General features: G+C 35.4%; 5 protein-coding genes across 8 annotated transcripts; 4 read left to right on the top strand and 1 right to left on the bottom strand.

Annotated features, from left to right (window-relative positions):
• The first annotated feature begins 1616 nt into the window (after positions 1-1616).
• LOC121218418 (uncharacterized) lies at positions 1617-2285 on the top strand. The gene has a single exon (XM_041095597.1). It carries the CDS (start codon positions 1617-1619, stop codon positions 2283-2285), a length of 669 nt encoding a protein of 222 aa, XP_040951531.1.
• Positions 2286-2514: 229 nt separating this feature from the next.
• LOC107898261 (uncharacterized) lies at positions 2515-5022 on the top strand. Its single transcript, XM_016823786.1, has 3 exons — positions 2515-2570; positions 4174-4303; positions 4489-5022. The coding sequence occupies exons 1-3, from the start codon at positions 2515-2517 to the stop codon at positions 5020-5022; spliced, it is 720 nt and encodes a 239-aa protein (XP_016679275.1).
• A 2471-nt stretch (positions 5023-7493) lies between these two features.
• On the top strand, positions 7494-8530 carry LOC107898262 (40S ribosomal protein S5). The gene is made up of 3 exons (XM_016823787.2): positions 7494-7832; positions 7996-8199; positions 8321-8530. Exons 1-3 carry the CDS (start codon positions 7705-7707, stop codon positions 8373-8375), a joined length of 387 nt encoding a protein of 128 aa, XP_016679276.2. The 5' UTR covers positions 7494-7704; the 3' UTR covers positions 8376-8530.
• A 1193-nt stretch (positions 8531-9723) lies between these two features.
• On the top strand, positions 9724-12755 carry LOC107899573 (F-box/kelch-repeat protein At1g22040). Of its 4 annotated transcripts, none has more exons than XM_016825328.2 (3): positions 9724-9843; positions 10585-10699; positions 11004-12755. In XM_016825328.2, the coding sequence occupies exon 3, from the start codon at positions 11134-11136 to the stop codon at positions 12565-12567; it is 1434 nt and encodes a 477-aa protein (XP_016680817.1). In that variant the 5' UTR covers positions 9724-9843; positions 10585-10699; positions 11004-11133; the 3' UTR covers positions 12568-12755. The 4 variants fall into 4 exon arrangements, with proteins under 4 accessions (XP_016680817.1, XP_016680816.1, XP_016680818.1 ...); XM_016825329.2 differs by having other exon boundaries at positions 9743-9985; XM_016825327.2 differs by lacking the exon at positions 10585-10699 and having other exon boundaries at positions 9725-9843.
• A 246-nt stretch (positions 12756-13001) lies between these two features.
• On the bottom strand, positions 13002-17806 carry LOC107899574 (aminotransferase ALD1, chloroplastic). Its single transcript, XM_016825331.2, has 10 exons — positions 17511-17806; positions 17382-17407; positions 17192-17259; positions 16707-16823; positions 16135-16197; positions 15586-15690; positions 15376-15426; positions 14551-14871; positions 13812-14018; positions 13002-13492 (listed from the first exon to the last, which is right to left on the bottom strand). The coding sequence occupies exons 1-10, from the start codon at positions 17579-17581 to the stop codon at positions 13169-13171; spliced, it is 1353 nt and encodes a 450-aa protein (XP_016680820.1). The 5' UTR covers positions 17582-17806; the 3' UTR covers positions 13002-13168.
• Between the last annotated feature and the right edge of the window lie 8442 nt (positions 17807-26248).

The following is a 26248-nucleotide window of genomic DNA, read 5'->3' as shown; positions in this document are numbered from 1 at the left end:
GTTAAATGTTCTGATATGTCTAGTAATACCTTGTAACCCTAGTCCGATGATGGATACGGGTTAGAGGTGTTACACTGCGTCTTTTGAATGAAGAAGAAGAGGCGTTCCAGGAGGATGCCACGGTAGTGGATCGAAACTACCAATACTACTTGGTGGGGAGATGTCTCACTGATAGTGTTGTCCATTTTCCCTATTTACGGAATACAATGGCTGATTTGTAGCACCCAATTGGAGGAATATGTATCACGGATCTAGGAGACAAAAGGTAAATTTTCCAATTTTTCCATGAGGTTGATATGCAAAGGGTACTGTCCGGAACACCTTGGTTTTTTAATAACCATTTACTTATTCTGCAAGCAGTCCAAAAAGGAGAGAATCCGTCAGCCATTTTATTAAATTTTACTGAATTTTGGGTCCAAGTTCATGATTTGCCACCAGGTCTTATATCTGAAACTATGGCAAAACAGTTTAACGATTTCTTGAGGAAATTTTTAGAATATGATACTACTTTTCCGACGTTGGGTTTTAAAAGTTTTATGCGTATTCATATTAGGTTAGATGTACATATTCCTTTGAAATGAAAGAAGAAGATTTGGATTGAGAAAGATACAACTGTTTATGCCCAGTTTCAATATGAAAAGTTGAGCCTTTTTTATTTTATTTGTGGTAAACTGGGACATGGAGAGAGTTTCTGTCCTTACAGACTGCGGATTGAACCAGCTAAGATTGTTTTTGGGTGGGATGTATCCTTGCGCGCGATGGCACGGCGGCGAAATACAATGACGAATAGGTGGCTCCGTTAGGCTGATGGTTCACAATGGAGCAGTGCAAATATGGAAGACAATGTTCAGAGTAGTAAATTGGCACATGATTTTGGGAGTAATTTTAGGGGGGATTCAGGAAATCAACTTTCAAATCCTAATTTATTCCCACAAAAATCAAATCAACAGATTTTGGCCAAAGAATCTGATAATTGACGCAATTTGGGCTGCGGGGCTTTAAATGGCAAAGATGCTGGAAATGGGCTTATGGATTTGGTATTAGAAGAGGAAAATGACCCGTTATTTAATTTAGAAGGTAAGAAAAGGCCACGATAAGTAGAGGGATCATTAACTCTTATGGGAAATATTGCGGAAGCTGGTCAATCGGATTTAACGGCTAGCTCTGGGGACCAGAGCAGCCGATTGCAATAAAAGTCCTTAGTTGGAATGTTTGTGGTATGGAGAGGCCACACACTATAAAAGGGGTTCAAAAACAAATTGAGAGCCATAAATTCGCGAATTTTATTTTTGATGGAAACAAAGTTAAGTGCGAAGAAGATGGAAATGGTGAGATTGAAATGCAGTTTCGAAAATGGTATTGATGTTGGGACGGTGAGATAAAAAAGAGGCCTTTCTTTGGGCTAGAAAGGAAACTCATTGATTCATCTTAAGAGTTTCTCTTCTTTTCACATTGATGCTGAGATTCACTATGATGAATGTGATGCTATTTGGCGTTTAATGGGTTTTTATGGGAACCTGGAAAAGAAGAGTAGATGCGAGTTGTGAGACTTACTTAGAAGATTGGGGCAAAAACAAATGATCCCTTGGATTGTTTTGGGTGACTTTAACGAAATTATGAATTCTTTCGAGAAGAATGGTGGTCGACTAAGGGCTGAATGTCAGATGAATGAATTTAGAATGGCTTTGGATGACTGCGGACTTATTGATCTTGGGTATATCGGTCGCTGGTTTACATGGGAACAAGGAAAGGTCTTGTCAACAAACATTAGAAAGAGGTTGGATCAGGGGGTTGCAACATTGAATTGGGTTAATCTTTGTCCTAACTACCAACTAGAACATTTGACTCATTCTTTTTTGGATCACTGTTTTATCCTTTTGGATACCTTAGGTAAGCAAAGGGTTTTGGACATTAAAAATAAACCATTCTGGTTTGAGGCCAAGTGGTGCTTAGAAGACTCTTTTGAGGAAGAAGTTAGGAGAATTTGGAATGATATTTCCGGAAGTGTTCCTGATAAGCTTAGACGATTGGGTCAGCAGCTTCAAAGGTGGAATAGTTCCAAAGCTATAGGCAAAAAGAAAAATCGAGAGATTCTTGAAGAAAGGCTTAATTGTCTTTATGAGTTGGAACCAACTGATGAGATTTTGGGTGAAATCATCGATATTCAATTGAGCCTGAATTTAGAGGCTAATCAAGAAGAAATTTTTTGGGAACAACAAGCTCGTGTCAATTGGCTGAAAAATAGTGACAGGAACACCTGTTACTTTCATAAAGTTGTTGTTTAACGTCAGCTCCATGGTCAAATCAAAGAGTTAGAAGGGGAAAATGGAGAAAGAATTTCCACGACTGAGGAAATACTTAAGTTTGCCTCAGAATTCTTTGGCAAGCTTTTTCGACCTCGGATTCGGGTCCTGATGAGCGGGTTTTTGATTTAGTGGAAAAGTTAATGATGACATGAATAAATTCCTTCTCCAACAAGTTACAGAGGAAGATATTTCCCGTGTAGTTAAATTCATGGCGCCACTGAAAGCCCCCAGGACTGATGGTTTTTCAGCAATATTCTTCCAAAGGTACTAGCATATTTTTGGATCAGACATTTCTAGATACTGTTTATCTGTTTTGAGTGGTGATACTGAAATAGGTGATATTAATAAAACACGCATTGTTTTGATCCCCAAAATCAATAAGCCTAAGACTCTCTCACATTTTAGGCCCATAAGTCTTTATAATGTTATTTACAAAATTGTCTTTGTAATGTTATTTACAAAATTGTCGTGAAAGTCTTGGTAAATTGTATGAGTTCTATTTTGGGAAGTTGCATAAATGAAGCCCAATGAGCTTTTATCCCAGAAAGACAAATTTCGGATAATGTTTTAATCACTTATAAGGTCCTTCATTCCTTGAAGATGAAGAAGAAAGGTAAGAAGGGGAATTTTGCGCTTAAACTCATATAAGTAAAGCGTATGATCGCGTTGAATGGGAGTTTTTAACCAGGATGATGACTCACTTGGGATTTCATGAGGATCGGATTATCTTTATTACGAGATGTGTTTGTTCAATTTCCTATTCAGTGAGTCTCAATGGGTTGAATAGCGACTGGTTTTCACCATATAGAGGACTAAGGCAGAGCGATCCACTTAGCCCTTACCTTTTTTCTTATTTGTGCAGAAGGTTTTTCAACACTAATCAATGATGCTAAGTAAAAGGGTTTGATGCGAGGGGCTGCTATTGGAAGGGAAATATTTTCATCAATCATTTATTCTTTGTGGATGATTGCATCCTTTTTAGAGATGCTTCTCAAGAAGGTGTAAATGTGGTTCATGAGGTTATTAAGGAATATGAGGCAATATCGCGCCAAAGAGTGAATTTTAAAAATCGCTGATCTATTTTAGGGCCAATGTTGATGCTAATCTCAAGGATACTATAACCAATACTTTAGGTGTGAGGGTAGCTTCAAACCCTGAGAAGTATTTAGGATTTCTTATGATGATCGGTTGGAAGAAGAACTGGGCTTTTGTTAACTTTATAGACTGGTTTAAGAGATGTATCGCAAGATGAAGTTTACGCTATTTGTCTATGGGGGGAAAGGAAGTTTTTGTTAAAGTGGTCTTACAGTCTATTCCGGTTTATGTTATGTAGTGTTTCACTTTGCCAAAACTATTATCTCGCAAACTTGAAGGCATCATGAACAAGTTTTGGTGGTCTAATAACAAGTCGAATAAGGGAATTCATTGGAGCAACTGTGACGCGTTATGTAAGCCAAAAAATGTTGGTGGGCTAGGGTTCAAAAACTTGTTTTTGTTTAATAAAGCCTTATTAGCAAAATAGGTGTGGTGTATTTTAACCCAACCCAGTTGCCTTTTAGCCGAAGTTCTTAAAGCCCGTTACTTTCCTAATTCAGACATTTTATCAGCTAAGATAGGTTCTTACCCTTCGTTTACTTAGAGGAGCATTTGCAGTGCTCAAGACCTAATTAAATATAGAATTTTATGGCGAATTGGTAATGGCTCTCATGTTAACATATGGAATGACCCTTGGCTTCCTGGAATAGAGAAAAATAGAGTATCAGTCAATCGCATTTTACCGAATTGGACGACAATTAATAAGCTGATTAATGAAGATACTAATACTTGGAACAGAGATCTGGTTTTTAATATTGTCGATAATGAGCAGGCAAATCGTATTCTGTCCATTCTGCTTTCTGAAGCTCGGCCGTAGGATATACTGGTCTAAAAGTATGAGGGTTCTGGAGATTACTCCGTTAGAAGCGGTTATCGAGTCCTTGTTACAGAGTATTTACAGGGTAACAATTACATCACGCCTAATACTGAGGCTTTCAAGGATTTTTACAAGTCCCTATAGGCTGCTTTACACATCCCAGGAAAGTTCAAAATACATCTATGGAGATTGTTTAATAATTTTCTGCCTCACTATAGTAATCTGTTACAAAGGACTTTAAGGGTTGATGTTCTTTGCCCTATTTGCAAGAAAGTACCGGAAGACTCCGAACGTGTTTGGGCGTCTCTTCAACTCCGAACTGCCTCACCTGATAGCCCTACGAATTGCAAAACTCTTTTCATTAATAATTTATATGCAGCTGATGATCAGAAAAAACATCTTATTGCTATTTCCTTATGGGCTTTATGGAATAGAAGAAATAAGCTTATTAACGAAGGAAAAATATTTTCTTTGCAGGATCTTTTAGGTTTCATTCGCGGTTATAGTAAAAAATTAAGTTTGTCCCATGAAAAGTTGGGTGCTTTTTGTAGACCGTCACCGGATATTCTTTGGAGTCCTCCTGATTTTGGTGTTACCAAAGTAAATTTTGATGCAACATTTCAGTGTGACTCTAGGACTTCTACATTAGCGGTTATTGCCAGTGACTACAAAGGAGATTATTTAGGTACAAAAACTTATCTGTTCAACGAGGTATTCAATGCGTTCGTGGCTGAAGTGAGGGCGTCTAAAAGGGCGTTGCTGTTTGCGACTAACATGGGCTTCCGACGTCTGCTGGTGGAATGAGACTCTTTGACGGTCATTAAAAAACTCAAATCAAAGGAAGAGGACAGATCGGTTATCAGACCAATATTCACCAAATGTGTAACTTGGAAAAGTGTTTTGACGAAATATGTTACCTGTTTCTTCCCGTTTAGTTAATGGAGTGGCCCATACCCTGGCGATGGAAGGAAGGAGAAGACAGCGGTCTGGATTTTGGGTCGATGAGGTTTCGGTTTCTGTCAAGATGTTGATAGCAAGGGATCAAAGAATTTGCTAACGAAGTCATCACAGCTTGTCGTAGAAGGCTTTGAAAATGGAGAAGGTTCTTGGAATCTCCATGGCTGGACTCAAAGCTTTTGGGTTTCCTCTGGTTCACATTTTGGTCATCCTTTCATAGGATATGGAAGCTACTTGGCTGATATTTTGTTGGTTTCTGCTTTGTTTATTTTGGCTTAAGGTGGTTTTACTCTCTTTTCCTTTATGGTTTTTATTTCCTAAGTGCGGGTTTAATTGGTTTTTGCCCGTTGGTCTGCTATTGATTAGACATTTCCTCTATTCTCTTTTAGTTATTACTTCTCTGCCATCTTGAGCTGTGTGTTTAATAAATATCAGTCTTTTCTTTAAAAAAAATAATTTTTTTATCAAAATTTTTGAATCGAATCAAATTTTGTTCACCCTAATTGTTTATTTATTTTTCCTTAATTTTGTTCCTTTTAAGTGTGCGTAACTTATGTGCCTAACTTTCGTAAGTTAAGCAAAAAAATATAATCATATTATTTTTTCCTTTATTTTTTTTAGTTTCAATGTAATTTTCCTTAATTTTTGGCTTAAATGTTTGTGTAATTATAATTATCAAATTTTCAATTATATTTACATGTCAATTTTTCATTGGTGACACATGGTATGCTCTAAAGTTTTCATTCATGTGTTAAAACCTTGTTTATATATATATATATATGATTAACTAAGGATGATAAAGGAGTAGGGCGGGGCGAATTAAATCCATCATCACTTCATAGTTGGCATTCTCTGTTTTATTATCCGTATTGTTTCATTATGAATGTATAATTTTAAAAATTATTATTATCTCTGCATATTGGGTCACTCTACTTCAATTTAAATTTTGCTACTTATCTTTAATATTTTCAATCAATTAAATATTTAAACATAATTCTTCAAAAAAATTAAATATAAAATATATAGATTTTTATATTACGTTATTACATTTTTACAATTTTTAAAGTATATATATATGATAACTTCATATAATAGAGCGAGTTAGAATGGGTAAACAATTACCATAAGTGCTCTAAATCTTCTATTCAAAAGTAAAAATCCACTCCACCTTATCTTGCATTGACTTTTGAAAAGAAAAAAAAATTTACGGATTAATTTGAAATCAATAAGACAGGTTGAAAGTACTAAGAGTATGTTTGGTTGGGTGTATTGGCATAGCCAATACACCCCTAATCGGTGGGCCCACTTAATCCCATGTTTGGTTGGGTGTATTGCCCTAATACGGGCCTATTACGTTACGTACGCAATCCTCATTTTCTCTGCTTCAACGCTGATTTCCAATCCCTTCCAAAAGAAAGGATTAGCTAATCGGTGTCTGTTTTACCCTTCCCAGCAGAAATCGTTCTCCCCACCCTCTCCCTCTCCCTCTCCCTCCCAACATCAACAGAAGTTGCCACCGAACCAAACCTCCACCCGCTCAGATCTTTCGCCGACTTTCATCTTGGCATCTTTCACCAACATCAACAGAAGCGGCAAGTGCTTCTTCTCTTTTTTACTTAATTTGGATTTTTAATTTTCTTCCTCATGATTGTTTTGCTGACAAAAAACAGATTTGTGTTCTTCAACTATGGTGGGTTTTGTCTGTTGAAATTAGGGTTTTTTTGGGGATAAATTATCAATTCTCCTGCATTATCATTCTATCTTGTATCCTTCAGTTGTCTGTTGAAATAAGTCTAGTTTGGAGTAGAAAGTTAAAAATGCGTGGATTAGGCTTCTGTTTTTTTTCCCTTTATTTCGCCATTCAAACTTCATGTGTGGTGAAGCCGTTATATAATGATAAAGTATGATTGAGTTTATAATGTCGTAATTACATGGTGGATTTTAATTTCTAAGCAAGAAGTTCTGTGGCTGAACTTTCTGTTTTGTCGTGGCCAAGCAGGAGTTTTAATTGTGAAATGGTCTCTGAGGATACTGTCCATGCATTAAAAATGAACAGCTGATTAATAATCTTGACAACTGCGGAGAACTTCTGATCTATTGCATTCTCATTTTTTGGAGTTTCTGTTTCATTATATCAATTCATTTTATACAACTTTTCTTGCTTTTGTTTGAATATTTGTTTTATGCTGTTTCTCTTTTCTTGGATTTTAATTTTGATCTAAAGTCACTTGATTTTTGGATTTTAGTTTTGATCTGAAGTTACTTAAAAAGTAGCATCTATAATCTTCAAGATGTTCAATTTTCAGTATTTCTGGGTCTTATTATGGCTTGTTTGTCGAGAAATTCTAATGTGTGGTTTTGGATATAGGTTTAGTTGAGGCAAAAGTACCATGTAACCTTTTAGTTGAATGTTTTACATGTGGAGTAGTGTATAATCTATCATATGTTTTACACACTGCTGGGAGGTACTTAGTTAAGCGTTTTAGAAAGGCTCAGTGCCCCATTGTTGAGAGGCTTACAAACTCATTGATGATGCATGGCCGAAACAATGGAAAGAAACTTATGGCAGTCAGGATTGTGAAGCATGCTATGGAAATTATTTATCTCCTGACTGATCAGAACCCAATTCAAGTCATTGTTGATGCCATTATCAACAGGTGGCCTATATGACCTTTAAGAATTTCCTTTTTCAAATGTATCACTAGCTGACTTTAATCTTTAAAGTAGCAGATGATGTTAATTAAAACATCTTCCAATTCTGGGTTATCTTTGTTGGATCAATCTTTGATAATCCTTGTTGATTTTTGATTGATATAATAGTGGACCTCGTGAAGATGCTACTCGTATTGGTTCTGCTGGTGTTGTGAGGCGTCAGGCTGTTGATATTTCTCCTCTTCGTCGAGTGAATCAAGCCATCTATCTCCTCACCACTGGTAATCGTGAGTCTGCATTTAGAAACATTAAAACTATCGCTGAATGTTTAGCTGATGAGCTTATTAACGCAGCAAAGGGATCATCTAACAGGTAAATAACAACCTTTGAACTCCCGTGTTTGAACCTTATTTTGCTTTGAAACTAGGAACTGTCCTTGCAATCCCATTTATTTACCACAGCTTGCTTCATCATTCTCGTGTTGTTTGTGCAGCTATGCCATCAAGAAGAAGGACGAAATCGAGAGAGTTGCCAAGGCCAATCGTTGAGGAATTGGTAGGACTTTGCATAAACCATGGCAGTGGACACTTCTGTTTTTTATTCAGTACTTTATAAGTTACCTATTTTGTGTTCCGAACATAATATGAATGTTCCGTTATTTAAGTTGAGATGTTATTGAAGAAAGCATATCCTGTTTTGGTTATATATGTTGTACTTATTTTGCCATGGTTTGAAGCTGTTGAGTTCATCTTTGCTGCAAACAAAGAGATGAGAGTGCTTGATGTGGTTGTTTTGACCACATTAAATCGCTCTGCCTGTTGCTGATAATTAGTACTTAAAAAAGAGACAATTAAAGGAAGAAATCAAATTGAGTTTTTCCAATTATTGAGCAGATGAAATTATACAAGTCTTTCAAAAATATTGTTTTGAATTTCTAACCCAGCCAATAGAAGCAAAGAAAAAAATATTAATTGGAGCAATTGTACAAACTTCTATTTGAAGTTAAATACAAAGGCCGTAACACTATTGAAATCAAGCCTTTCAACCTGCATTAACAATGGAAGAGACTGCAGTTCATCAACGTCAAATTTTATATGTTTTATGAACATGATTCTCTCTATCTACAGATAAAGAAAATTTTTTTTGGAACTTTATACTACAAAAGTCGATTTAATAATACACCTCTAATCCCAACACACCTCTAATCCAATACACCTCTAATCCAATACAGCGAACCAAACGCACCCTAAAGGAAGAATATAAGGTTGTTCACGCAGAAGTAGGGGTGTTCATTCGGTTAACCGACCGGTTAACCGACCCGAAATTACTATAACCGAATTAACCGACCTTCCAAAAATTTTAACCGTTAACCGAACCGATTTTTTTTAAAAAAATTTAACCGAACCGAAATTTTTTCGGTTAATAAGGTCGGTTAACCGAATTAACCGAAAATTATGTATTTTTTATTTTTGGTTAAAAATTACCCGAATTACCCGAATTACCCGAATTAACCGAATTAACCGAATTACCGAAAAATACCCGAATTTTTTTTATTTTTTATTTTTAAAATTTAAAAAATTTATAAATTATTAAAGTAAATTAGGTTTTAGACTTTAGTAAATTGGGTTGTCTTTTAGTTTTAGTTTTATTGGATTGGGTAATTGGGTAAACTTTAGTTTTAGTTTTATTGGGTTGGGTAATTGAGTTTGGGTTGAGTTGGATAATTTTATTTATTAATTTTTTCGGTTAACCGAAAATTTTCGGTTAACCGACCGGTTTCGAACCGAATTAACCGTTAACCGAAAAATCATAAAAAAATTAACCGACCCCGACCGAAAAGATTAACCGAATTCGATCGGTTAACCGAATTTTTTCGGTTTTACCCGAATTATGCACACCCCTAAGCAGAAGAGACGAAAACTCTATCCCTGTACCAAAGGTGAATTACGAATGGATCGCTTGGAAACCTCAAATGATTTGTCTTCCGGGGCTCTTCGTCTCGCCGTAAAGATTAAGGTTCTTTTTTCCTCCAATTTTCTATGTTTCAAAAAAGAAATAAACTTTGCTCTTTAGCTTAGTTTTCTGGGATTCTACTGCTTAGGATTTTGTTTGTAGCTGTTTTATTGGAATTTTTATCCCTTGGAATTGAACATAGAAGGTGGGTTCTTTCATTTCTTTTTCTTCAATTTGTTTCATCAGTGTTACTATTAGATCGATTGTAGATACATGTACTTAATTTAGCTGTTTCCCCCCCCTGCTTTTAGATTAATGCAGTTTTTTTGTTTAATTAATTGATGACTTAAGTGAGGAGCCCTTTTTGAATCGTTTTAATTGGGAATTTGGGGATTTTAGTGGTGTTGTTGTTCTTGCTGGATGGGAAGTGATCAAAACATTGACCTTTTTATTTGACTTTATCTGGTCACTGCGAAAAATTAAGGATACGTGAGGAGAAGTAACTTCTGAATTTTTTCTTTATCATTGTCCTGATCTTGGTGACCTTATAGGAAGAAAGATATTATAATCTATTGAATAATAAGGAAAAACTTACAAAAAATTAACCTCCCAATTTCTTGATGAGTATTTGTTCTGAAACTGATTGATTCGATAGAATTAAGAAAGGGATACCATTTTTTGACGGTCTCTCGTAACTCTTAAGTTACCCTCGTGCTCTATGCTCTTTCCTGTTGAACATATACTGGATGTTTTTTTTAGAGAGGGTCTTTGATATTTCTTACACTTCCCATATTTTCTTATCAGGAGGTTGTGAGGTTTTGATTGGTGAGATATAATTATTAAGCTGAGAACTTCTTGCCGTCATTGAGAACAAACTAATTTAACTGGGAACAGTTCTATTCCATTTCTCAGCTTTATGGTAAAGTGCGGTGTCTCTTTGTTTCGCCTTTCTTTTCTTATCATGCTTTCCAATTGTACACAAGGCATTCCAATTCCTTTGCTCCTAATACAATTGGCCGAGGGGATGGTATCACCCCCCATTGGTACTTATTGTTAAATGCTTCTTCTTCTTTTTTTTTTTTTTTCAATTTGGTAGATTATATTATTTTTTGATGGTCTTCTTTCATGTAAATGGTTGTACTGAAATAAATTGAAGGTTTTGGCCTTTTAATTTGACTCTGACACCTTCCATTTTACTCTGCTTTTTTCTGTTTTTATCTCAGATACTAGATAGAGTCTTGGTGGTTTTGAGCAGATTCATCTAGGATAACCTTTTCTTCTGATTAAGATATTTAGCCATCAAAGGTTGTTCTGGAATTGATTTACTAATATATTGCAACCAATAAGATATTGATGGGGGCATTCTTAAGTCTAAACAATTCCAGGGCTGGAATGAGTGAGCCCTTAGATGTTTCACAAAATGGAACATGCAAAAGGCAGAAGTTGTCATCATGTCTTTCTGAAGAGAATCCAAGATTGATTCCTAGCCTTCCTGATGAGATATCTTATCAGATTCTTGCCAGAATTCCGAGGATTAATTACTTGAATGTGAGGTTAGTATCTCGAGCCTGGAAAGCTGCCATCATGAGTACTGAACTTTTTAATACAAGGAAAGAACTAGGAACAACAGAAGAATGGCTCTATATATTGACTAAGGTTGAAGGTGACAAGCTTTTGTGGTATGCTTTGGATCCATTGTCAAGAAGGTGGCAGAGGTTGCCTCAAATGCCCAATGTTGCTTTTGAAGCTGAATCCAGGAAACGTTTAGCTAGCCTTCGGATGTGGAATGTGGTTGACTCTGGCATAAAAATTGCAGATGCCATTAGGGGTTGGCTTGGGAGGAAGGATGCATTGGACAGAAAGCCCTTTTGTGGGTGTGCTATTGGTGCTGTTGATGGCTGCCTCTACGTGTTAGGAGGATTCTCTAGAGCATCAGCCCTGAGCTGTGTTTGGCAGTATAATCCAGTTCTAAATTCGTGGAATGAAATAAGTTCAATGTCAACTGGTAGAGCCTACTGTAAGACTGGCATCTTAAATAATAAGCTATATGTTGTTGGAGGGGTTACCAGGGGCCATGGTGGATTAACTCCACTTAAGTCTGCTGAAGTGTTTGATCCTCATACTGGTATATGGTCCCAACTTCCAAGCATGCCCTTTTCAAAAGCTCAGATTCTACCCACGGCCTTTCTGGCTGATCTACTCAAACCGATTGCCACAGGAATGACATCATATAGGGGAAGGCTATTTGTGCCTCAAAGTTTATATTGCTGGCCATTTTTTGTTGATGTTGGAGGGGAGGTATATGATCCCGATGTAAATTCTTGGGTTGAAATGCCAGCTGGCATGGGTGATGGTTGGCCTGCAAGACAGGCAGGAACAAAATTGAGTGTCACCGTGGATGGTGAGCTGTATGCACTCGATCCATCTAATTCTCCTGAAAGTGTGAGGATTAAGGTATATGATTACCAAGATGATGCATGGAAAGTTGTAGTCGGAGAGGTCCCCATTCCTGACTTTACTGATTCAGATTTTCCCTATTTACTTTCTGGTTTACTGGGAAAGCTTCATGTGATCACTAAAGATGCCAACAACAATATTTCAGTCTTGCAGGCTGATGTGCAAAACCATTTTACTTCCCTATCATCAGCTTCATTGAATAGCTCACCTGGTGCACATCCCGAGTCTGCAGAACCTGCAACAGCATTTGAAATGGATCTTTGGAGGGTTATTGCTACAAGGACAACCGGATCTTCCGAACTAGTAAGTTGTCAGACACTCAATATCTAGTGCCACTGTTGGACTACTTAGGGATCTAAGTTTCAACTTTCCGAAAATTATTTGGTTGCCCTTATTTGTTTCACTAGATCTGTTGATTTTACAAGCGGCACATTGAAATTGTGATTTATGTAAGTTATAACCTTTACTCTTGTATCCTTGTATAATATAAAGCAAAGGAATTCTCTTGAACTGGAAAACAAGTGCCTGTTGTTTATCTTACGTTGATTTCACGGCTCCTTTAAGTGACGTTACAATATTCAGTATTCTTATGACTTGGCAATTGATCTTTCTAGTGGCCCACGTATTTAGCCACTTTTGTAGTTCGAAATTATGCATACGCCTGTATTAAGCCCAGTTTATGCAACACATTGAAAAGAACCACCAGATAATGGATATTGTAGTTCCTGTAGAATAGCTTAAGTTACAAATAGGATGCCTGCAAATAACATAAAGGATTATAAGAAAGATTTATAGCCAACCAATATTTAACACTTGAATATCATCAGTCCAAGGGATCCAACTTACATGGCACTGGTTATTTTATTATTTTACACAATGATTATACCATGAGATGGCATGGCCGGTGAAACACACCATTTTTTTTTTAATTTTATTTTAGACAGTTACAAAGGGGTTTTCCCTTGGAGAATAGTTTTTCCAGCCTCCATGATGCTTCTATGATGTGCTTTCTTTTCCCAAAAGCACTGATTCTGATATACTCTGCACCACCAGGGCCAAAACCAGATCCCGGTACTGTTATTATATGAGTCTTTTCAAGAATTTCTGCAAATATATTCCATGATTTTGAACCAGGAAAATGCACCCAAACATACGGGGCGCTGACACCGCCATAAACTTCTAAGCCAAGAGAGGCAAACGTATCTACCAATATCTTTGCATTCTCCTTGTAGTAGTCGATCACTGCACAGATAGCCTGAGAATCATAAAAAATACAAATTCAGCAGTCCTCTAGAATACTCAATCATAGACCAGTTAAAAGAGTATAGATTGTATTTTGTTAGACTTGCATGCCAAAATAATGTTCTTTCACCAACTATTGTTTCTTCCTCAAAGGTTTGGCTCAAATCAGAATCGACTGCAGCCATTTCAACAGATCTAATTTGGCCATTACGATTCATTACTATCATCAAACATACCTATGCCCGCAAGCAGAATACAGCACGCCCTCATACTCCTTTTACACATTTGACTGAAAAGCTGAACATTTATGTGCAAGGCTTTCTTGGACTTACCTGGAAACCTTCTGGAGAAAGGCATGCTAGTCCACCAGCCTGAGCTATATTGGATGCTCCATTGAAACAGGTGCATACAATGCGGTTGAAATCATGTATGACAGGAAACCCACCTGAAAACAAGAGTTCTTCAGGCACTACTGTCCAACCAAGACGAACTCCGGTGAACCCAGCAAATTTGGAGAATGATGAAATTTCAATTGCAACCTGAGGAAATTTTCTTTTCTTTTTCAGTCTCAAGACAAAAGGGTAGGTTCAAAACTAAAATTGATATACTATGTTTCAAGGACCTGAGAAATTGATTTAAAATTCACTTTTCCATCCAGGTATTTCATTAATCTATAAACATAAAATTTATGTTCTCATGAACCCTCTAGAAACAATTATACTTTTGAAAATCCAATTCCTTGTTAAAATGGTGAGAATCAGTTTTTACAAGCTGCCATAAGCAGTTTTATCAAGTCTATTTAACAATCCCAAAATGAAGAGATCCTTCTTCAAATGCTTTCTATATTCGTAAATAACTAATCATTAGTCAAAGCCTTGCAAGTAACTGTACTCGAACAAATGTTGACTGGTGTCTAGGATTTAGTTCCACTTCATTAGAGCTTAATCTATTGAAAGGCAAAAGGGTCAAATGTCGTTGGTTAGCTCTCAATTATAGAACCGTTACACCCTGACATTCAGAAGACTGAAGCAGGACTTTTTTTCTTAGCTAGATGACATGTCAGCAACGTACCTCTTTGGCACCAGGAATTTCAAAGATTGATTTAGGACTGTCATCAGAGATATAGGCTGCATAAGCGGAGTCAAAAATAATAATTGATCCATTATCCCTTGCAAACTCTACAAGGTGCTGCAATTGCTTCCTTGTAGCTGCATGACCTGTAGGATTATTTGGTGAACAAAAGAAGATGATATCCGTTCTTGGAGTGACCGTTAGATCAGGGAAGAAATTATTCTGAGGGCCAAGCTGCATGTACTCAATGTTTTGATACTTCCCAGTTTTGTCTTGAAAATTACCAGCCTGGCCGATTATGACACTTGAATCTATATAACCCTGTTACAAAGTACATTTTCCATATTAACCCTGTTACAGCTCTAATTCAAGGATCCATCGTAAATTGTTGCAAAAGGCAAATATGATCAGATATCCTTTTTATTTTTTGCCCTTTTGATCATATTAAAAGATTAGTTCAATTTTGGGAAACTAAATTAAGAAAATGGTACAGACAGAACAAAAAGTATGATGACGATAGGCAGATCTAAATTGTGAAAAGTAGACTACTTCGGTTCCTGTAACGCCTAATCTTTAGGCAGAATTCTAATTTCTTTCTATGAAAAAATTAGTTTCACGTTTTGTGATATTTTTGTATTTTCAAATGCAAGTGCCCCACATTAGTATAGAACATCTTCAAAGTTACAAGCAAGACATTGATTAATTATGGCAGTTTATTACTAAAATTATATCCATATTCAGCTTGCTCGAGGATATTTTCCGCTATTAGAAAAGCAACATGCAGTGGAACATAAGGTTAAACAAATAGAAGCATGATAACATCACCGGAAAAGATGGATCCTGCACGGCTATTGTCACTTTTGAACCTAAAAGCAGCTGCAAATATCGACAGAGAAAAGTATTCAGTACTTTTAACACAAGAAATCTGCAGGTTGGCTCAGTTGTAACATTACTTGCATAAGATGCAGGCAGCTGGCTGAAGGAACAAAGACAGGTGCATATAAAAAAAAAAAACAATCTTATATGAAGAGTCACCTGAAGGCGGGAAATATCACACTGAGAACCATCTGATACAAAAACTTCTGTATCCTTTATGGCGACATCCTTGTAAAATGTTTCGGCAATTGCTTTCCTCAATGCCTGTTATTCATACAACGTTAATATTTGAAACGTTTACCTGATAAATAATTGTTTAAACAATCACTCCTACTAAAGTACAATAAGCGCAAAGTTACAACTTAGGCATCAGAAGGGAATTCAGTATATTAGAGCAGTGTTAAACTTCCACAAAGCATCATTCTGTTTCAAAACTGTATAATGCCGTCTACTGGAAGCAGGATAAGTAGATGATTTATCCACCGAATTTCCAACTAGGCTTAGAAAACAAATCTAATACGGGAGAAAGTCATACTACTGTCAAATACTTGGCATGAGTCGGCTACAAAGAGACAAAAAGGTCTAAGACTCATAACTAATGGTAGTAACAGATGTGATGAACCTCAAGAAATGAATCCGATAGAGTAATCAGCTAACAAACAAGTCTTCTTTACAATAAACCAGAACAGGTGAAACAAAGACCTATACCTGATTCCCTTGCTCAGCTCCATAGCCCCTATAACCGTCAGCGGTTGAAAGGGCATGTGCATACTGCAAAATAACAAAGAAGTGAAATATTTATCTCTCAATAAATGAAACAACCTTCCTTTGCTCCCGTCACAAAGTCAGACATTGGATTATTTAAGATAGCCGTAGAAGGCGTAGGCGCTTTTGTTTATGTGTGCAGCACCTAGGCGTGCACCTTGACAACGCTGGCCTTAGGTTCAAAACACTTTCTTCAAGCGGGACAAGAGGTGGCTTATCCCATGGACTCGTTATCAGGAACAGGCCTCTTAAGTATTAAAGCTTAAACTCAGAACAGACTGCTGACTGCCAAAACATATCGATAGGTTCAAAAAGAACATTTGGTATGTAGGGTTGCAATTTTATGGGTTTGGTTGCACTGGGACGAACCCTGAATTAGATCGCAATCAACTTGCCAACCATCAAGTTTAACAGCCATACGTGTGAAAGTTTTGAAAGTTAATGATAACATAAGCTAGTTGCATAGAGACCGTAGCAACACAAATAACAACAGACTGGAATTGACCAAGACTTACATTAGCCATGCTAAGGCTGATTTGCTCGGGAATTGGCTCTGTGGTATCACCAATTCCAAGGCTAATTACTTTTGCATTTGGGTACTTTTCCAGGTGCTGCAGCTCCCGCTTTGAAATCTGGTTAGAATCCAATTAGAATAAATAGAATCATCAAATGGTAAATGTTGGGTCACCTTGGGACACCCAAGAGAAAATCCAAGCAGTGGTAGTTTTAAAGTCAGTAAAGAGCTTGGTAGAATGAATGTAACCAAGAAACAAGCTGAAAAGGCAACAATATTTTGTCCTTAAAGAATCAATTTGATCATTTTAAAATACCTGCGGTATGAGAATAAATAAAATGTCCATCACCAGTGACAAAAGAAGGGCTACAAGTATTCTCCCCTCCTATTATATTGAAGTGCTACTATGCAGAAGCTAAAATTTTAAAATGGTAAAAATCTGACTTAAAAGCCTTTAATGATGTAATATGAGATTTTAACAACCACCTCAGGAAACAAATAGTTATTTTGCAGCTTTTCCAAGTTTACATTACGGGGTACATTTGTGCAACGACCTGCGATCAGACAAGTTAGACAGTTCAAACCAGTTTGTAGCTAAAGAAACCTTAATAAGAAAAATAAAAAGAAAAACAAGAAGTTAAGAGGGATATAGACAAATGCAATACATGGCACGTACCGTTTCCCTGCTTACGTACTCTCAAACTGTATGCCAATCAACAAACAATGGCACAATTTTAGAGAGTGAAATGCATAAAATAATAGCAGGGATGTAAGAAAATTTTATCCATGTTTCAAGAACATATACCTGGCCAGGACCATCTTAGGCTGCAAAGAAATTCCACAGGCCATAGAACTGCAAGCTGATAGCTTGTTCATTTTGGTTTCGGATTTTTTGCAAAAACACAAGCTCCTTTAACCTTCTTGCTTTGATGCGGGTGAGTAGTAAGAATGCAACCCATCCGCTTTGACAAATATATAGATCCATGCCACAGTCAAACAACACTCTAAAACTTCATATTTAAGCCATATGTCACCCTCAACCTGGATATATTATAAACATCAAGGAAGTGACCCATGCAGAACCCAGTGCCAGGAAGAAGACGCGTGTGAAATCGATCATTTCACACCAGATGTCAATTTTCATAGCTTTGTCTATATTCCACACCTTCACCCAACGTCCTCCTTTATTTCTTTTTCCCCATTTGCGTGATGCTCTTTACTTATACAAGGTGCCCAAATGTATAGTCTAGTCTCAAATTTTTTTTCTATATAGAGAAAGGTCAATCAACCTCTAATAGCAAGCTATTTTTATACATTTTTTTCATAGACATAGCCAATCAACTAAAAGTTAACATTGAAGGATATATTTCACCCTCAGCCTGGATTTATTATGGATATCGAGGAGGCGACCTATTCAAAAGTCATTATTCAGAGATTTTCATTTTGATAGTAGTTATTGCACTACAGCATGCATTGATCTTTCAATATTAATTCAGCAAAGAGTGACATGTCTATTTCCACAGCTTCACCTAATATCTTCCCTTTGTCCTTTTTCCTCATCTCCATGATGCACTTGCCTTTTATCATTCAAAGGATCCAAAATTTTCCCGAGGTGTTTGATTTGAAACAACTGAAGTGCCACAATCTCTTTTGAAAGGAAAAGCACAATATACCAGTCCAAATGAAATGTTCTAAAAAGGAACATAGGGATTCCTTTTTGTCAATAAGATCTTTCTTTTCACCGACCATCGCTTAAAACTTAGAATCTACAGAGTTTTATGCATGATGGCCTCTCACTTAGTCTAGTCTTCGAATATATTATTACCTATAGAGTGAATGATAAGTCACCCCTAAACATTATTCTAACTCCCATTAGAGTTTAGGCAAGTACTGCTTCCACTTATTTCATCAGAGCTGCCAATATATAGAATCAACCTTTAAATATTTACATGCAACCGTTGGATAATTGATTACTTTGTTACATGTTGGGAAAACCATATTCCAACTTGAATGTTAAAAGTAGCAATGTAGCATAATCTAGAAGCCTACTACAGGGATTGACTCCATAATTGATAAGAGTTCTTTATCCTCTTTGATAAGTCAAGTGAGCACTCCCTCCGTCATGTCTCGCTTCATGCAAATGCATGCACCATAGGAAAATCTTGACTCAAAAGTTTCTAGTCATTCAAATAAAACAACACATATCTACTCCTACTATTAACTTTTGAATTTGGTGTACTAAGTATAATATATTCGTTTGTATACTAGTAATTTTTTCGACCAGATTTGTTAATAAAATTATTCATTAATTACATTAATACCCTTTGTATAGTTTTTTTACATAGTTTTTACATGTTAAGCAAAATAGAAATAAATATTAGCTCATTAATTGTCTAATGTTTAATTAATACTAAGCAGTATTACGTGGTCGGACCGTAATATGGAAAGACAACTTATATTAGTAAACGAATCTAAACATGTCCTTAGTCTAATCGGAAATTAGCAAACCGATTGAAAGACTAATATGTCATCTATCAAGTCCAATTGGGGAGATACTTTTTCTTGGATATCAGAGCGGATAACTCCTAGAAGATAGAAACATAAATGTGACTAAATGGATTAACAATATATTGGATAAGGCCTAAGTAAAATAGATCCTGAATCCATTTATGGGTTTATTCATTTGCGATGTTCATAGTGTGGCATACCTTAATCCTAAGTGGATGATGGACTATGCATGTGCGAATCACATATTTTGATGTAAATAAAAGTTTGAGTTCAAATAAATAATTAATCGAAAGTTAGTGCGTTGGACATATGACTTCTGTAGTATGTAGCATCATTCAAAATAGTGGAATTCATAATCCAAGATATAGGTAAATGATATCCTCTCATTAACATTACATGATAAATGAAAAGTAAACGTGGCAACATGTCATTTGTCTTTATGATAAATGACTTAATTACTATATAATAGTAATAGACATGGGTAAATGATATCCTTTTTTTCCTGATCAACAAGTGCCTGCCCAGGCCAGTCATTCACACGACCAGTCGAATAGAGTGCAACATCCCTCAACTAGGTGTTCGCATGCCTGGCCCGGTGTTGCTGATGGGGTTGGTCAAGACCCCTAGCAGGCTGTTCGAACAGCTTGCTATCATGGTTAAGTCATCATCGGCTAGGCATTTGCATGCCTGGCTGGCTGGTGAGATAACTGGTTTGCTCTTGCTAGTTCAATCTGGGCCAGTGACGGCTTGAACAATCCAATCCAGCCACCGGTTGGACCGTCGACCCAGTTTCATATGCCAGATCCGGTTCAACCAGTTTAGGGTCTCAATCTTGATTTTTTTATTTTCAAGTCCAATTTTTAAGTTCAATTACCCATTGAGCCAATTGTTTGATTTGAAAATTAATTTTCAAAAATGTCATATTTATTTTAATTAATTTGATTAATTCAATTTTACTTAATAAAAATTAATTTTTCTAAAAATCATTAAGATTTTCCAAATTATTTTTTCAAGAAAATTTTTTAATCAAATCTCTAGTTTAAAAAATTCTCATGACTGTCTAATTTAATTCCCCATCGAATAAATCAACTCAATTAAATTATTTCCAAAATTGTAAAATTTTCTTCTGATTCAAATGCAATCTGGTCGAGCTTTAGTTGAGCTAGAAGAGGGACCAATCAGACATATACAATTAAGCTTGAGTAATTGCAATTATGTCTAGACATATCGCTCAGATAATTCGCAATTTACTTAATCGTGGAGTCAGTCCACAAGAAGTACCATGATCAAAAACTTCTTATTCTATATTTTTACGAAAACAATTCATGAGGAAGGCTTTAATATATATATATATATAAAGGGAGAAATTGAAAAAATCTTAAACCTTAAGGGGCCTATTTATATTTTTAGGAAGGCTATAATATATTTACAGAGGACTAAATTAAAAAAATTAAACTTTGGGGGGACCATGGCCCCCCAGGCCTCCACATGGCTCTGCCCTTAAATTCATCCAATTGCTTTGTCTGATAACCTTATTATGTATGTGTTACCCTCATATGATATCATTGATTCCTTTGAGTTAAATACGTTTACTCAATACTGTAACAGCCTATTTTTCGCTAAATCGAAACAGTGGTTTTGGGACTACAAATCCAAGGTTAAATATTTTAATATTATTTTATGTGTTTACAGTATGTGAATATGTATGTGTGAAAGTTTCGTGCGCTAATTTTACTGTTTGGATGTTTAATTTGACAAAAGGACTAAATTGCATAAAATGCAAAAGTTGCATTCTATATAATAAAGGTGTCTATTTGCTATGGATTATTAATTGAAAGGTCCTTATGTTGTAATTAAACCTTGGATAGTGAAAATGGACATAAATGGGCATTAAATGGATGTTTATAATGGTTTTTAACCAAGGTTAATTTTTGTAAAATGTTTATTAACATAACATAAATAAATAAAAAAAGATGATAACATGTTCATCTTTACTTGTTTTTCAATCCAAAATTAGAAAGAAGAGAGCCAAAAGATTAGGTTTTCATTTGGCACTTGCATAGCTTGATTGAGGTATGTTTTGAGTTCAGTTTTTGATAATTTTTATATTTTTATGATCGTTGCTTTGAGTACTAGCTAGCCCGTGTCTTAATTTTTGAAACTGTTAAAGATCTTGAGAATTGACATTGATGAGTTATTGTGTTCTTTGATTTTTTATGATGAAATATGAATTTTTGATTTTAAATTGTAATGTTTTGTAAAGTGATTTTTAGTGAAATTGCATAAAAGGGATTTATTTTGAAGAGTGTAAAATGTATGGTTAAATGTGTGAAATATTAATAAATATGGGCTTTTATGGAGCCTATAGATATTCGGCTAGCTTGCGTTTAGTTGAAATTGTTGTATATTGTATTTTTATGAAATAGGGACTAAATTGAGAAAATATGAAATTATAGGGGTTAATGTGTAAAATGTCTCAAATTGTGTGTTTTGTATGAAATTGAATGAATTGAGGAATAAAAAATTTAATTTTGAATTTATATAGATCAAGAACAAAAGAAATCAGATTTAGATCGAGGGAAATCGAAAGTTACTGAGTAATTGATATGATTTGTCTATTTCCACTACGAGGTAAGTTCATTTGAAAATAAATGTTTTTGATTTGAATTATATATGTTTTATTATCATTTAATTGATATGAATGTCGAACAAGCAAATACGAGCATGAATTTACGAAGTTACGACATCCGAAATTCCCGTATGAACCTTAGGAATAGCATAGGATACAAATGTCATGACATTAGGTTATCGAGATGCGATTACATGTAAGACCATGTCTAAAACATTGGCATTGTATTGAGATTACGTGTAAGAACATGTCTGGGACATTGGCATCGTTAATCGAGTTCGTGTAAGACCCTGTCTGGGATAGTGGCATCGATATGGGTTAACATGTAAGACCATATCTGGGATATGACATTGTACGAGCTTATATGATTTCTGAGTATCCTTAACGATTTCGAATGGTTCAACGGGCAAAGTAAAGTCGAGGAAGAATGTGTGAATGGGTTAAATTACTCGGGTACGTATGAGATTTATATGAGTATGGAAAGGTGAAGTATATGATGAATTTGATTAAGATATAGAATATGTGTTCAAGATGAAAGGTTTATGAACTTGTATATGATTTTTTATGCTTAACGTATTTGAATTGATGTGCAAGTGTTCATATGATGACTTTATTTGTATATGGCTTACTAAGCTTTTAAACCTTACTTTGTGTGTTCTTTCCATGTTTTATAGATCATCGAAGCTAGTTCGGACATCGGGGATCATCGGAAACCATCATCACACTATCGAATACTTGTTGGTATTTTTGGTTGCTTGTAAATATGGTACATAGCATGTATAGGCTAGTGAGTTGATGATATGTATTAAGATTAGATATAGCCATGAGATTTGGCTTATTTTTTGTTGAAAATGTTGTTATGTATTTGGTCATATAATTTGGCCTAAGTGTTATGTTTGAAAGTGTAAGAGTATGCCCAAAGATCAATCACGAGATGGTTGTAATAACATACTTGGCTTATCATGTTTATTAATATAAGGCGTTGCCATTATTATTTCAGTTTCTTTTCTGTTTGCATAAATAAACTGTTTTATAATAATGTCCTGAGAATAATATGATTATTCTTAAAAGATCCTTAGTCAAGTATTATTGTTGGCTAGGACAATAATAATGTATTAAGACTAACATGTAGTTGATTGATGATAAAGAGTTGTCATTGATATGGAGTGTCAGAATCAATGCATGAATATGTGTGTTAGAGAACAACATATTGTACTGACCCGCTATGAGTATGTTTCTTGGATTATTATGTAATTGTCACAACATTACTCATAGTGATTAATATGTATATGATCCTCATACTTGACATCATCTTTGTCCCAACATCGTGAGTTGTATATTTTGATACAGTCAAACAAATACCGTAAATGGTTGTTCTATAAAGACTGATGTTGGATATACCACAATCTATGTTGAGGGATATAGTTGATCAATATAGGATAAGTCCCTCCTACATAATGAGAGTAATATCTCAGGCCACTTGATTGAGTGAGGCTAGAAATGCATGGCCATGCTCAAATAAGTTGATATGAGATTTCATACTTTTTTTGTGTATCATATTCTACTCAAGGTATCAAGAAACATGGGATGGACTATGCAAGTGTGACTATTCCATGACTTGTGTCCATTCCAAAGATATAGGACTTAAGGATTAATGCATAAAAGGTTAATCACAAAAGGTTATGTCGAATCATGACTTCTTGTAACTTAGGTAGCATTGATGCATTGCTAGATGTCACTCGTTGTTTGTAACATTAGAATCATTCTAATATTACTGCTAACGTTACAAGAACCTATGGGGTCACACCCTATGGTTGAAATGAACGAGGTAAAACATAGTTGGTATATTGCTTGGTTGTCACATGAATTAAATTAATTATAGAATTAATTTAATTGGGCAATCAAATTGTTGAACATACTATATGTACAAGGATGTTGTACACATAATCAGAACATAATTTTATTGATATATGAATTTAGTTCGTATATAAGTTTAAATAAATATAGTTTATCGAAATCTTTATTATAATTAATGTAATTATAATTTTTCGGTTAAACATTATTATATTTATTTGAATGATAATTATTATGTTCGGATTAATTTTAATAAATTAAAATTCGTTATAAATATATACCAATTAAGAGGGAGTTATATATAGCAAGGGTAAAAACCCTAAAAAGGATATATAAAAACTAGCCCGAAAATATGCAATGTGGTCTAGCAGCCGTTTAGCAAAATACTCTTTGAAAATAGTTTTCTGGGATTTCTACCGTTCATTGTCAATCGGGTGGACTACGTAGAGGCCGACATCGGAAAAGGTTGCGGCTTGGTTCGATAGTGGTTCGGCATTCCTGTTGCCTAGGCGTCGCTGTCTACTCAGATTGAAGTTTCGGTAATTTCGAAACCTTTTTATCACCCCGATTCGTTCCTTACACATGGATCTTTGATTTGGATCACTGGAATTTTTTTTTTTAATTTTTCGCTGGGCCTTGGAGGCACCGGTGTTCCAACAGAAAGGTGATATATGGGATGTGTATAGTGGCTTATATATTGGAATGTTTTGGAAATATTTGCCTTAGTGATTGATATAGATAAATGCTATGTTTATATGGCATGGAGTATATAATAATATGATGAGTTGATGTAATTGAAATTTATGCAAATTGTGATGATTTTGGGTATATTGAATTGGTATGTTTGTGATTATGGAATTTAATAATGGGATTGGTTGATGATGATAGCATGATATGTCATTGAATTGGTATGTCTTAGTTGCCTATATATGTGTTAAAGTGGTACCATTTTGTTGGCTAGTTGAGCATGAGAAATGGGTGACAAAATGGCTTTACAAATGGCCTATTTTTTACCATACGGGCAGAGACACGGGTGTGTGTCTCAGCCGTGTGTGACACACAATCATATTACATGGTCATGTGTCCCTTGGAGAATAATTAGAAATTCAAGTCAATCTCGAGCACGACCTAGACACACAGGCATGTCTGGTGGCCGTGTGAGGCACACAGCCTTGGCACATGGGCGTGTTTGGCCATTTTGAAGGGTACACAGGCTAGACAAACAGGCATGTGGTCGACAGTGTGACCCAAGTCAGTATGTATGCCCTGTTTTCACACGGTCTATGGCACGAACGTGTCTAATAACCGTGTGAGGCACACGGTCTGTTCAGACGAGTGTATGACCTATGATTTCATGAAATTTTTCTAAGTGTTCGGAAACTTTTATATGTGATCGGTTTAGTCCCAAACCACTCTTAATAATGTTTTAAGGTCTCGTAGAACATTATAAGGGATAATGTGAATGTTTGTGAATGGTTATGATAACGATTGTATAATGCATGTGATTGAGGTGTATCATCCGGTAATGCCTCGTAACCCTAATCTGGTGATAGATACGGGTTAGGGGTGTTATAAATATAATCTTATTTTATCTCATTGTCATCATTATGTCTTCTTAGTAATTAATATATGATCACTGTCAACTAATAATTTTGATAAATTTCTCGTTCCAAAATAAGTAACATGTCGCCCCATTCCATATTTATCAATCCAAGAATTTCGATGAGAGGATATCGTTAACTCTTTAATCGAACTATGAATTCCATTGTTGCTAGTAAAGTCATGCCATACACAAATCATGTACTCAACATCTTGGTTATCGACACTATCATCTTTAGAGCATATGCCTCCACTTATATCAAAGTACATGAGTTACATACACATAGTCAATTACTAACTCAAGATTTAGGTAAGTCACACCATATACGTCACAAGTGAATCAATTTACAAACGAATTCAAGATTAACTCAACTTGGATCCAGTCCAATGTATCATTCTTCCAATTAGTATATCTATGTCTCCACCCGTTGAGTCAACTGCTCAACCAAGATTAGTCATCTACCTAATTGGAATTGTAGATGACATAATAATCCTTCTAAGTATTTGAATCAAATATTCACTTTGACTTTTTTACGGGATTATGAACTTGTTTAGATTATCTATTGAAGTAAGTTATCTTTCTTACAATGTAAACATTCTTAGAGTGTCACTTATCATCAGTTTGAACTTAGGTAATTAATGAGCTAATATTTACTTGTCACAATTTTGCTATATATGCAAAACATGAAAGGCAAAAACACAAAATATATAATAGTGAAATGTGAAATTAACTTTATCTATTTATTTATCATTCAAATACATAAAAAACATTTACATGTTTAATACAAATGGGCACATTTCCTAACACATTGGACGAGCACTGACTGAATAGCTTTCGTAATGGTATGTTATTAAGGAAAGCTCAATCATGATACTATAGTAGAATGACTTCGTAACTAAATGAGTTTATAATTAATAGGCAAAAAGCTGGAATTAATTATAAAACATTTGAA

This window comes from Gossypium hirsutum, chromosome A03 (genome assembly GCF_007990345.1).
Source record: "Gossypium hirsutum isolate 1008001.06 chromosome A03, Gossypium_hirsutum_v2.1, whole genome shotgun sequence".
Lineage (NCBI taxonomy): Eukaryota > Viridiplantae > Streptophyta > Magnoliopsida > Malvales > Malvaceae > Gossypium > Gossypium hirsutum.
This window is presented reverse-complemented; position numbering and strand designations above follow the sequence as displayed.

Coding starts and splice junctions, on each gene's coding strand:
- LOC121218418 (XM_041095597.1), top strand. CDS start 1,617: ATGAATTCTTTCGAGAAGAATGGTGGTCGACTAAGGGCTGAATGTCAG.
- LOC107898261 (XM_016823786.1), top strand. CDS start 2,515: ATGGCGCCACTGAAAGCCCCCAGGACTGATGGTTTTTCAGCAATATTC. Junction 2,571..4,173: donor TCAGCAATATTCTTCCAAAG/GTACTAGCATAT, acceptor GATAATGAGCAG/GCAAATCGTATTCTGTCCAT. Junction 4,304..4,488: donor TGTTACAGAGTATTTACAGG/GTAACAATTACA, acceptor CCTATTTGCAAG/AAAGTACCGGAAGACTCCGA.
- LOC107898262 (XM_016823787.2), top strand. CDS start 7,705: ATGATGCATGGCCGAAACAATGGAAAGAAACTTATGGCAGTCAGGATT. Junction 7,833..7,995: donor GTTGATGCCATTATCAACAG/GTGGCCTATATG, acceptor TTGATATAATAG/TGGACCTCGTGAAGATGCTA. Junction 8,200..8,320: donor GCAAAGGGATCATCTAACAG/GTAAATAACAAC, acceptor TTGTTTGTGCAG/CTATGCCATCAAGAAGAAGG.
- LOC107899573 (XM_016825328.2), top strand. CDS start 11,134: ATGGGGGCATTCTTAAGTCTAAACAATTCCAGGGCTGGAATGAGTGAG.
- LOC107899574 (XM_016825331.2), bottom strand. CDS start 17,581: ATGAACAAGCTATCAGCTTGCAGTTCTATGGCCTGTGGAATTTCTTTG. Junction 16,824..17,191: donor ATAACTATTTGTTTCCTGAG/GTGGTTGTTAAA, acceptor GATTCTAACCAG/ATTTCAAAGCGGGAGCTGCA. Junction 15,691..16,134: donor GAGCTGAGCAAGGGAATCAG/GTATAGGTCTTT, acceptor TATGAATAACAG/GCATTGAGGAAAGCAATTGC.